This window comes from Benincasa hispida, chromosome 12, assembly GCF_009727055.1.
Source record: "Benincasa hispida cultivar B227 chromosome 12, ASM972705v1, whole genome shotgun sequence".
Taxonomy (NCBI): Eukaryota; Viridiplantae; Streptophyta; class Magnoliopsida; order Cucurbitales; family Cucurbitaceae; genus Benincasa; species Benincasa hispida.
Genome location: NC_052360.1, coordinates 60,232,120 through 60,244,761, shown reverse-complemented (window position 1 = coordinate 60,244,761; position 12,642 = coordinate 60,232,120). Strand labels below are relative to the sequence as shown.

The 12,642-nt window shown below is 29.8% G+C and overlaps 1 protein-coding gene across 3 annotated transcripts; it reads right to left on the bottom strand.

Annotated features, from left to right (window-relative positions):
• Positions 1–6,510: 6,510 nt before the first annotated feature.
• On the bottom strand, positions 6,511–10,389 carry LOC120067891. 3 transcript variants are annotated; one of them, XM_039019503.1, is made up of 9 exons: positions 10,132–10,384; positions 9,892–10,029; positions 8,852–8,873; positions 8,479–8,535; positions 8,317–8,398; positions 8,118–8,213; positions 7,905–8,029; positions 7,777–7,795; positions 6,511–7,008 (listed from the first exon to the last, which is right to left on the bottom strand). In XM_039019503.1, the coding sequence occupies exons 2-9, from the start codon at positions 9,992–9,994 to the stop codon at positions 6,712–6,714; spliced, it is 801 nt and encodes a 266-aa protein (XP_038875431.1). In that variant the 5' UTR covers positions 9,995–10,029; positions 10,132–10,384; the 3' UTR covers positions 6,511–6,711. The 3 variants fall into 3 exon arrangements, with proteins under 3 accessions (XP_038875431.1, XP_038875430.1, XP_038875432.1); XM_039019502.1 differs by having other exon boundaries at positions 6,512–7,008; positions 9,892–10,383; XM_039019504.1 differs by lacking the exons at positions 6,511–7,008; positions 7,777–7,795 and having other exon boundaries at positions 7,901–8,029; positions 9,892–10,389.
• Positions 10,390–12,642: the final 2,253 nt, after the last annotated feature.

Genomic DNA, 12,642 nt, shown 5'->3' with positions numbered 1-12,642 from the left:
TAATTTACTATCGTGTTGTTTTTCATTTCTAACTTCAGTCGCTCGTACTTACACATTTAACTAATATGTCTAGAATCAAATGTTGGAATTACAATCCAACCACTAAGGGGGATGAAATCTGTGAGATGGTTTTTGGGTAGATGACCCGGATATTCAAAAGACCTAGGTTGGGACCCTAAACCTAAGTGAAGAAGGGGTAGCATCTCATTGAGTTCGTCATCTACTCAAGGAACAGAGAGGGGAATGGAGGAATTGAGAGCCAATTTCGAACAGTCTCAGTTGAGGATTAAGGAACTTGAAGATGTTCAGAAATAAATGAAAGAGGATCATGCAAGATAAATGGAAGAAATTTAGAAAATGATTGAAGACATAATATGATCATAGAGAGGAGACCTATCGAATTAGGTATGATTACTACATTATTTAGTTGTCTAATATGTTGCTATCCTGCAGCTATAGTAGCAAAGTAGTTATGTCTTAAGTAGCTTTATGATAAAGAATTGTTGGCTGTCTGCCATCATGGTAGCTAAACAATTGGATTTTTATGTGTTTTTTGATGTTTGGGAGGGTTCATGTTTGTCTTAGGGGGTTGGGTAGAGTTTGATTATACTTGTTTTGTCGTTGAACTTGGAGTTCTTGTGTGTTTATGAATGTTTATGAAATTCTAATGTGTTGTGGGGGGGGGGGGGCTAAAATTGGTTTAAACCATTTTAGGGACAAAGTTTGAGTTTTATGTGTGTTCGTTTTTGTTTATGAAATTTGTGTGTTTTTTTTATGTTGGGGAGGTTTCATGTTTGTCATGGGGGGTGGGTAGAGTTTGATTATACTCGTTTTGTCGTTGAACTTGGAGTTCTTGTGTGTTTATGAATGTTTATGAAGTTCTAATGTGTTGTGGGGGTGGGTTAAGATTGGTTTAAACCATTTTGGGGACAAAGTTTGAGTTTTATGTGTGTTTGTTCTGGTTTATGAAATTTGTGTGTTTTTGTGTGTTTTTTGATGTTCGGGAGGTTTCATGTCTGTCGTGGGGAATAGGTAGAGTTTGATTATACTCGTTTTGTCGTTGAACTTGGAGTTCTCGTGTGTTTATGAAGTTCTAATGTATTTGTGGATGTTTTGTTTATGAAGTTTCAACGTGTTGTGGATGTTTAAAGATGATGACATTTGAATGTTTTTGTTTTATTGTAGAATACTGTTCGAAGATGAGGTTGGGCGATTGTTCAAGATGTTGTGCTCCAGATGTGTTCTAGACGTTGTTTTCATTTTATTTCTTCTATGTATTTGTGAAAACAAATTTCTTTTATTTAGTATCAACTTTGTTTTATTTTAGGATATTGTAAATTTTGATTTATTTGTTACAGTATGGACTTCATTTTTGTTGTTTTATTTATTATGTGAATCTGTTTAGTTGGTTAATTATATTTTACAGGTTATTCAGATCAAATTTTAAAAAATTACAAATTATAAATTACAAATATTTGAAAGACAATTTTCAACTAATGAAGGAACTCCCCACACATATATTACTGCATCGGGAGTTCCTGTAAATCCCGATGCATAAAACAAACCGCAAAAAATTCGAGAACTCTCGACGCATGAAACAAACTATCTGGAGTTCAAGAACTCCCGACGCATAGAATAAGGTGTCAAGAGTAAGTCGAGGAACTCCCGAATGCGTCGGGAGTTCCTCGACTAACTCCCGACACCTTCTTAAAGTGCGTCGGGAGATCCTCTACTCCCAATGGTTGTTCCATGCGTCGGGAGTTCCTCTCCCGACGGATTTTTTTTTTACCAAACTCCTGACGATCCATTATTCATCGGGAGAGGGTCTCCCGGTGCATTTTCTACCCTTTCTCGACGAATTGTGTCATCGAGAGAAGTTCGATTTCTTGTAGTGAAATAAAATAACATTTTATTTTATTTAGTAAAGTTGTTTATAAAATACAAACCACGAGTTTATGACATAAACCCCATTAATAGGATTATGCTTAGGTAATTTAAGATATAAAGATTAAACAATTTATTAAATTCAAAATACCATATTGGCTATATTCATTTTTACGTTATAAAAGTTGATTTTTATTAAGATTTGATTTAACATCTAATCAAATTAAAGGGAAGGGTTTTTTTTTTTTGTTTTTTTTTTAAAATTTTTTAAGCATTAAATATATTAATAATTGATAATAAGAACATTGTAACCCACCATGGTAAATCAACGATAATAAAAATTACATTTATATAAATGTTATTTTATTTCAGTTTGATTATTTCAGTTTGATTTTTATATATAAAATACATTTAGTATTCTTATCGCTTGTTTGGATCATAAATATTATTTTATGGTATAGATATTAAATATTTGGAATGGATCTTATATGTATTTGGATATATAAGATAATTAATGTCAGGAAATTAAATATATGTGTTGGATTTACCAATTTTATATATAAAAATCAAACTGAAATAATTACTCAATTAAATATAGAATAATAATTAAAATAATCAAATTAAATTTAACACTATTCAATATAATGTTATCTTAATTAATGATTTAATAACAATATTGAATTTTTTTGTATGAAACTACTTAATTTAGTTGATAAATATTTAAACAGGTACAATTTAATTAGAATGTTAATAATTAATAATAAAATTTTACATTAAATAATTACGATAACATAAAATATTAATTACAAATATATTAGTTGAAATTTATTAAGTCTAAATAATATTTTTAGACTTAGTAAAGAGTTAAATTTAAGGACAAATTACAAAAACCATCTTTTAAGTATAGTGGTAGTTACAATTATATCATCAAACTTTTTTATTGTAAAGGTTGGACCCCTAAACTTCTACAAGTGTTAAAATTGGATCCAAGTTTATAATAATTATTGAAATTGGACCTACAAATGATAAAAATTGAATCCTCAAACATATACAAATGTTAAGATTAATAAAATTATGAAAATTTCAATGTCCAGTTTGACCAAATTTTAATACTTATATAAATTTAAATGCACAATTTTTAAAATTAAAAATTTAAGGGTATAAATGCAACCACTACCATACTTTAGGGGTGGTATTTACGATTTGTCCTAAAATTAATAATCGTGATCACTAATTGATGTTAATTTATTGATTATTCATGCTATATTTTTACTATTCATCTCCAAATATAAAAATCTCTCATGTTTGAAAGATATTAGAAAATTCTTGTCAGATGAATTTTAAAGATACTGTGAAACAAGTAGATTATGGTTTTCTTTTATGCTTAGACCATTTATCTTGATTTTGATTGTTGTTGACATTGTATAGTCATTCTAGATAATCATGAGTATGATTTTTCCTAATTTTTCAATCACTATTCTTTTATGATAGGAAATAATTTAAATGGTCTTTTTTTAAGATAAATATCAATTTATATCATTAAATTTTAGAAATTGTTTCAATTTAAATCTTAAACTAAGATTTGTATCAATTTAAACCCTGAACTTTGAGATTGGTATCAATTTAAATCTCAAATTAATAATTATATCAATTTAAACCTTAAACTTTCATAAGTATATTATTTTACTGAACTTTCATACATATCAATTTAAACCCTGAATATTCATAAGTGTATCCAAATTAAATATAATTGAGGGTTTAAGTTGATACAATTATAAAAGTCCGGGTTTAAATTAATACACTTACAAAAGTTCAAAATCCCTAAAGTTTAAAGTTTAAATTGATACAATTATTAATTTAGGGTTTAAATTGATACACCACTCAAAATTCAGGGATATAAATTGATATTCGACATTTTTTATTTTTTAAAAAATTAATGTTGGAGCAATTCAAAACATTCAAGATAGTAGAACCAACATTTTCTACTCTTTGTACTAAAAAAATGTTTACTCTTTGTTATAAACATTGACTAATGAAAATAAATCAACTATGTTTCTCTCTTTGCTTTGACCATTGACTTTCACTAAACCTTTGAATGGGGTCTCAATTTTATTTTACTTTCAAAGAAATGGCTTCAATTTTCAACCAATTAAAAGAAATTTAACCATATTTCTTTTCTTTCTTTTTAATAATAAATAAAAATAATAAATGTTGAAGATCTAGAAACTATGTACCAAAAAAAAAAAATCCCTCATTTTTTTTTGACTTGACTAATGGAAAAAAATCAGCATTTCTTCTAGAAAATCAACAATATCTCTTTCATATAGTCAAACATAATAAAAAAAAACTTTAAAATCTAATTCTGGTAACCAAATAAGTATATTAGATTTATTTTTTTACTAAAGAAAAGGCAACTTAATACCAAAAAATAATAATTAAAAAAAAATGCTACTTCATGGTTCCTTCACAATTATTTTAAAGATACCGTTTTATACTAACATTACATTACATTATAATTTAACGCAAAAAACATTATATAATAATAATATGGTCAAATTACATTATTATTGATATACATTCTTTTAACACTATTTTCTATTGTTACTATATTTTTAAATTCATAGGTTTAATTAGTATTTTAGTCCTTATCACCTATGTTGGTTTTAATTTGGTCAATACTATTTGATGAAATCTTCCAAAATATTTATACTTTTATTAGATATTAATTATTTTTTTAAGCGACATTTTTACGTTAACTATGCTTACTCTGAATGGTGTGTTTTTTTTTTTGACGCATCATGAAATCTTATGTTTTCCTAACTTATCTCTACCAGTCCATCCATCTCTATTATCGTTCTTTACATAAATTTTAGTGAAGAATATTTTTAAGCACTTAAAAGTCATTTTAAACAAGTCATAAATATCTATTTTTAATCTCTAACAATATATTTTTGGTATGATATATTTTCTTTTTATAATTTTGAAATAAAAGTATGATTTAGGAGATAAATAAAATTTTAAATATCAACTTCATCTTGAACTTTCCCATCTTGGTCATCGATTCTTAATTTATGTTTCTCTTTGAGCTTTAAATTATTAATGATTTCTGTCCCACATTTTCAAAAGGTCTATTTTAGTTAAAAAAAAAAACTTTTTAAAATAATTATTTTGATTCTGTCTACTAATATCCCCTGCTTAATATAATTTATGTAGTCAACTTTGTGATTTAAATACACTTTCCAATATCTATTTCAATCATATTATTATAGTATATTATTATTATATTATATAATTCTAAAACATGCCTATCTTGATTATTTATTTATTTTTGGGAAGCCTATCTTGATTATTTTCACTCAACTTTGAATATCTATTTGTCCTCGAATTTTTTTTTCTATAAAAATAACTAATTTGATAGCATATTATCAAAATATTTAATTTTGGTTCATAAACTTTTAAACATAACTATTCTTACTATTCTTTTTGTCACCAAGTATACACATTCAAAGTCACATTATACAAAAATAATTACTTATAAAAATTTAAAGGTAAAATAGATAATTTAAAATTCAAAGAATCAAAATGGAATAAGAAACTTAAAACAAGGAAAATGAGAAGTAAATCATAAATAAATCATCGTCAAACAACTTATGGCTTGCCTTCGAGAATAATGGAAATCATTATCACACTTCTTTTCTTTTATAAACAGTTTTGTACAAATTTGCTTACCATTTTAAGTTGTTTCAATGTGTAAGACCACAAATTATTTATACCTACTAACGAAGGGGTAAAAAGGGAATTGAACATTCATTTATGGGAGCAAAGGAAGGGAGTGTCGAGTAGGGAACCACCAGGCGGTTATAAAGGACAACAATGGTACGGGAGATGAGTAGAGAAGAATGTGGTGAAAGTTGAGCAAACTTTTTGGTTGGAGAGAAATGCTCGGCTCTCTCAAAGGTACTGGGAGTGGAATTTTCCTTTTTAGGTTGTTAGCCTCGTGAGTCTGGGGGGAGTGCTGGTGTATTTTGGGAAGGAATTGTAGAGGAGTTTCATGTGTTTATGTTGAGTCTTGAAGAGGAATTATATAAATAAAGAAACGACCATTACTCTGCCCTAATATTCTCATTCTCTTCTTCTTTATTCTATGTTGTTAGATGACTTTCTGTGCAGGGAATCGAAGAGTCTTACACAATGATCGAGTTCATTTATATATATTTACCGTATAATAGATGTATCACGTATAGAAATATACTTTAATGGCGAAAGAGATCTATAATTTTGAACCCAAAAACCTATGTATAGCTGAAAATAAACCGAATTTAAAATCAAGTTATAAGACCTTTTCAATAGTGGCCAATATCCTTTTTCCGAACTATTATGATAACTCATGGGAAAAAAGAAAGCATTCACTTAGTCCATTTGAAGTTCGATTTGTACATTAGCTAGTTTTCAATTTTTTTTTTTTTTTTTTTTTTTTTTTTTTTTTGAAGAAAAGAGTAAAAAATTTAACAAACAATGTTGTAAGACTTGTTTGATAACATAGGAAAGCAAATAAATGCTTTAAATAACAATCAATTCAGTTCGAGTAGATTTCGTTTAAAGAGATTTAATATAATATAAATTTAATATTTTAAAGACTTGAACATCAAGAAAGGACTAATATACATAAAAGATCAAGATACAAGTTTCAGCAATGAAACATATATAGGAGCAAACCACATGTAGAGTTCCATTACTGTTGGGAGAGACATTTAGGCAACAGCTACCACAGTTCACACATTGAATTTGCAAATCTTAGTTCACATATGGAAAACAATATGGAACAAATCACCTGTATTGACCCGGAGGTGGTTGCGGAGGATAACCCGGTGGTGGATAGTCTTGAAATTGAGGAGGGGCTGGGTACCCTTGAGCCGGATGAGGGGGTGGCGGTGGGTAGCCTTGAACAACAGCAGCGGGCGGGCGTCCGAACGGTTGTCCATATACCGGAGGAGGAGGAGGATATCCAACTGGAGCAGGAATCGGCTGATTGATCCGAGACATCTGCTGTGTGGGAGGCACAGCCATGACAAGTTGGGGTCCAAACTTACCATCTCTTTTATCCAACTCAAGCTTGTGTTGTGTCTGCAGACTCCATATTAACACCATCAGAAAAGTAGAGAATACTGATTACAAGTTTAAATGCAAGATATCATACATGCTACTACAGAGAATTCAAGTATAACAAAGTAACACACATATATGTACAAGAAAATCATTAGAACAATGATATGTTTCAAGAAAGGAGAAGTGTTCGGTTTGGTTTATGAATTCCAACTTGTAATATGCTATACAAAAGGCAAATTTCATAAACTTAAGTTTATGTGGTTTTTCATGTGATTAACAAACCAATAGCCTAGGGTAAGCACGTTTATATACCAGACATAAGTATAAATTTTTAACTCTTCATCATGATATATATTTGAAGTATAGTGTTATGAGCAACCTCTTGAAGGGAGGTTTGATTCACAGTTTTGGAAATCCAAGTTTGTGTAATTTGTATTTAAATAGTGAAGGACATATGACGTTGAAATCTTTTTGTTTGTGTAATGTATCTTTTGTACGTGCGTTTGCGATTAGAAAAGTTGATATGACGTATAAAAAGGTAATTTTCATAGTCTAAATAAACGTAACCTAAGTTTATGCATCTCACGAGATTAAAGGTCCGTTTGGATTGATTTTCTAAGTGTATATAAATAATTTTTTTTTGCACTTAGAAACATTTATTTAAACACTTAGAAAGTCAATCCAAACAGACTTTAAAACGTCCATAAATGCGCAAGATAAGGAAATCTGTGTATACAAAACATAGGATGTCATTAACTTTTTAAGCTTTTTAAAGTTCGGACGTACCTGCATACACGCACAGACACTGCATGACAAATGAAGCAAATACGTAAATAAGAAGATAATTCAAATTATCAAAAAACTTTCATGTCATGTCATTATGAATTAAGAAGATCGAACTACAATCCCCTTACGTGCAGTATACAAGATTAGATAAACAGGACACCATATCTGAGGCCTCTTGAAGTTCTTCGCTTCCAAGCAAGCAAGCAATTATGGAGCATATGCAAGCCAGTTGTGAGAGGCACAACATAAAACCCTGCAAAGTAAGGCAAACTTTTTAAGGGGAGAAAAGAGCGAGGGATGAGCAACTTAACAAATAAATGGATCAAGAGAGAAGACGATACGATGATGCAGTTATCACACTCAGTTGTCTGTATATTGAACTCGTCTTGCAACATGAAACGCGTCGATGCAACTGAATTAGCAAAGCAACAGAAAACCTAAATAGAGTACAAAACCAAAACACACAATTCTTCAAACTGGATCACATAGAAGATAACTAGAGGCACAACGGAGATGATGGTTCTTGATCGACAACCGTACCTCGGTACAAAGACAAGCTTCAGGGCACTGACTTTCTCCACACTTGCCACTGCAAGGCATGTAGCCACCACAGCAAGTGTATCTATGATATATTAATCAAAAGGATCAGCCATGGTACAAACTTTAGCTTCTGGTAAAATTACAAACATTTGTCAAAAATACCTCGACATATCATCGTAAAGAGCTCGTTTGCGCAGAAGGTAAGAAACACATGGGCCACTTTTCACAAAATAAAGAAAAATTATAAGAAAAGCCATATCAAAGTACTCTACAAAACTCAAAAGCAAGAAAAACCAATACCATTTTAAACACTATATATAAAGCTAACACATATTTACATTCTTCTGAAGCCGTGAATGTTAAAAGCAAAGAACAATTAGACGGCCTCTCAATTTTGTTTATCAAACAGGCAAGTAGAAGAATATTTCATTGCATTATAGAATTAAGAACACACACATCCACAAACTTAACAAAGCTTTTCAATTACTAAAATCAAAACTATGACAGAGAACTCATTAGAGAACAAACACCTTACCAGAATATAGAAAAGCAACAATCTGCAAAACAGGAGAATAAAAATAACGTTAATGTTTGGGCCCAAACAAAAAAATATAAGAAAAGGTGAACACCTTGTCTAATGCTGAAATTTAATATTGTAAAACAGAAATAAAACCAACATGCATTTCAGCACAATCAAGATGTTAGAGATTTGGTGTTGGCAAAATTTTTTAAGAATGTTGTTGCAGTTGTCTCCTAAGATGTTTATCATCTTGTCTCTTGGATTGTTCTTTAGGATGTCTCTACAAATGTTGTTCCAGATAGAATAGATTTTTCTAATCTAAAAAATTCCAGATGATTTTTCTCAAGGATTTGTTTCCTTTTCTGGGGTCTCAGATTATGGTTTGGGTTTGGTTCTCCTCTTCTGTTGTGCATATTTAAGTGGATGTTGTACCTTTTTAGAATTGCCGCTTTTGAAAAAAAAGTATTCATCCGTTTATATTGTTGGTGTTTGGGAAGAAGATTTCCATTGTATCAATCCATGTCATTGTGAAGCTGATTTCTGTTATGTCAGTCCATGTGATTGTGAAGCTTTTACTATTATCAATCTTGAGTGGTTCTCTAGATCATAGTTGTCATTATTTGAAGGTGGAAAGATAGAAATTCTTATTGAGAGGGAGTCTCAGCTTAAGTGTTCTGTCTTTCAGTATTTTTATCTAGATTTTACGATATATCCTTGGAATTGCTATAACATTGTGTATAACGAGTCAAACAAATGAGTATTCTAATTAGAAACCCCTCAAACAAAGAATACCCTCTTAGCAAATGAACCATCAGCCGCCATTTTTAATCATATGGAAAGGAACAGAGCCATAGAAAGCTAAAATCTCATTTTACCCAAAATTAACGATGATTCGATTTAGATAACTTTTGGCCTACCTCATCAACAAAACAGAGAAAGAAAACCCAACTGAAGAATCAACTACAAACCCAAACTTTTCAACATTCTTATCTCTCAATCGATTCATCGCAAAAATCTAAGCAATCAAACAAAAAATTAGAAACACAAACACATACAAGGTGGATGGGCAGCAATGGTGCCCGTGAGATCAGTATGCCAGAAATTTCTGTAATTCTGACGAAGCTGCATTTTCTCAATGTAATCAGCCTGCGACGCCATGGAAGAACTGGGAAGGACCCGCTTCGAAGGTAAAACTGGAAAATCAAAAGACAACCCAAGAAGGGGTTTTTGAGGGGAAGTTCAAAAAGGGCTAATCGGGATCAAAGAGAACAGACTGAACTCGAAAAGCAACCGACCTCTAAAAATGGTGAGTGGGTTTGAGAGAGAATAAATTTCTTTTTTGTTCTCTAAAAAGGGATTATGGAGGATTGGATCTAACGCTATTGGGTACTGGAATATGGAATTCTAAGGATCTTCACGGTTAACAATGGAGGTTGCACGTTGGGGTTTCTTGGCGGTCAAGGAAGGAGATGAAGTCGTTGGACAAGTTTTTATGATTTCTTTCCGTTCCTTCTCAACTGTGATGGAATTTGATAATAAATTACGAGGAAAATTGAGGTGCAGTCGGGCAAAGTTTAAAATGTTGACAACTTGACATCAACAAAAATAATTTTAGAAAAATTTGGATGAAAATATTCATAAAATTTAGATTTCTATAAATATTTTTATAGAAATTATAAAATTAATTTAAAAATAATTTTAAATCAGTAAATAAATATATTTATGATTATTAAACCAATTAACATATCTATTATTTATATTATTTTATTATTTAATTAAAATTTTCATATATTTTTCTACAATAAAATAGAAATATTGAATCGAGGTAAATGTGTAAATATAGAACAAAAATTTTATACTATACCAACAACGTAGCACAATTATGTTTATTTATTTTTATTTTTTTAGAACGAGTTTGTTTTCACATATTTTAAAGAAGAAATACTTAGGTCATAAATATAGTTGTTTAAAAAAATTCAAGTTTATTTTTTTAATCTGCGTCTTCTTCCTCATCCCGTTCCCGGCGTCTTCCCCCTCATCGTCCCATCTTCACCAAGAGCTTCACTTGTGGCGTTTCCATGTGATTCTTCTCTAACCATGAAAGAGTGACAGATTTATTTTTCAACCCAAGAAAGAAAATATATATTTTGTTTTAGGATGTGTTAGTTTTGGGCATCTAAACAGAAGAGTGAGAAAATTCTGATAGAAGAAGATAAACAGAGCAAAGAGAGATTGCAGTAGCCATTGTTTTGTTGATTTACAAAGACAAATTACAGAGGTTCGTTAACGTAAATTATGGTTTATGTGTCGTAATTAATATTTTCATTTCCTGTATTTTGTTTGGTTGTATTTAGTTTTCCATTCAATGTTGATTACTATTCAATAAAATACAGAAATGAAACAGCATGAGTATGAACCACCACCAATGACTGCCCGTGTTCGTCTCCGCTCAGATCCGGCTTCGTGGGGATCCACAGTGTTAAATCAGTCGTTCGTAAGTTAGCCTTTGCTCGGATCTACGACCTTCTTGGCTCATATTCTAACCTAAAATGATGAGAAGAGAAGGGAGACGCCAACAACGATGAGGCATTGGACGGTCTTCATACATTCAAAGCAATAAAATGTAACATAAACTTCATTAACAATGTTGTATAGAATAATTAATATAATTTTCTCTAATAAATTAATTATTAATTTCTTATTTTTAGATTAAACAAAACTCAATATTTCTTTATTTAATTGTAGCTAATGTAAAACTTTGGAATCTCAAAATTTGTATAATTTTTTCTTCAATTTATTAACTTTTAATTTATCTATTATATTAATTTTCAAAACAATTTGAAAACTATTATAAATATTATAAATAGATGGTAGATAGATGTGTATGCTTAGTGTCCAATTGTCATGTGTTTTATGAATACGCATAATTGATCATTTATGGGTTTTCTGGGAGTATGAATTGATGAGAATTTTGTGCGAAATTGAAAGAGGAAAAAATCATTTCATAATTTCAATTATATTTCAATTTTAGTTGTTTTGTTATTTTATTTGCTTATATATTTATATTATTATATTATAATTTTTCAATATCTGCATTCTTGTTATGCCACGTTTTGCTCCTCAATTTCAACATGTTGTTTTACATATTTGACATATATTACATTTCTAATATAAATACAATAGGTATTCTTCCTAAACCTCATTATGAATGAATGCACTTAAGGCTCTAAAATTTCAAATTAGTAAGTGGTTATAACTTTGCATTACTAGTTCAAAATTGTAATTATGCAGAGAGAAAATTTCTGATGTCAATATGTTAAAGAAGATATTTTTTACAATTCATATCTTGAATATGCTCATGAAGTAGCAACATAGAGAGAAATATTTTAAAAGTATTTTGAATTCATTTCATATCTTCTCAAGATTGAACAAAATAATGAGTTATTGATTAAAAAAAATCATGAACCTCAATTAACTAGAGAAACAACATTCTCTTAAGTGAATGTTGTGAATTTTAATAATTGTGGATGAAAAATCATAAATTTTGACGAAAAATCATTCCCTAAAGTAATTGATATAATATTTATTAATTGTTGTTGAAATTGAAGTCATGAATATTCATGGTGGTTGTAAATTACTCAATTTTCAAGAAAACCACACATAATATGATGATCAAAGAAAAGTTCCACATTTTTAAATGTGATATAGAAGAGACATATGTCTTATACCTATTGTATATTTAATTTCTTTTATAAATTAAAATGTCTCAATAAATGAAAATTGGAACAATATGTGTGGAAGCAAAC

Bases quoted from the DNA above. Each gene is read 5' to 3' on its own strand.
- LOC120067891 (XM_039019503.1), bottom strand. From the start codon at position 9,994: ATGGCGTCGCAGGCTGATTACATTGAGAAAATGCAGCTTCGTCAGAAT. The intron at 8,874-9,891 runs GTATGTGTTTGT...CCTGTTTTGCAG, and splicing joins CATTGCTGCCCATCCACCTT to ATTGTTGCTTTTCTATATTC. The intron at 8,399-8,478 runs GTATTTTTGACA...AATATATCATAG, and splicing joins CTTTACGATGATATGTCGAG to ATACACTTGCTGTGGTGGCT.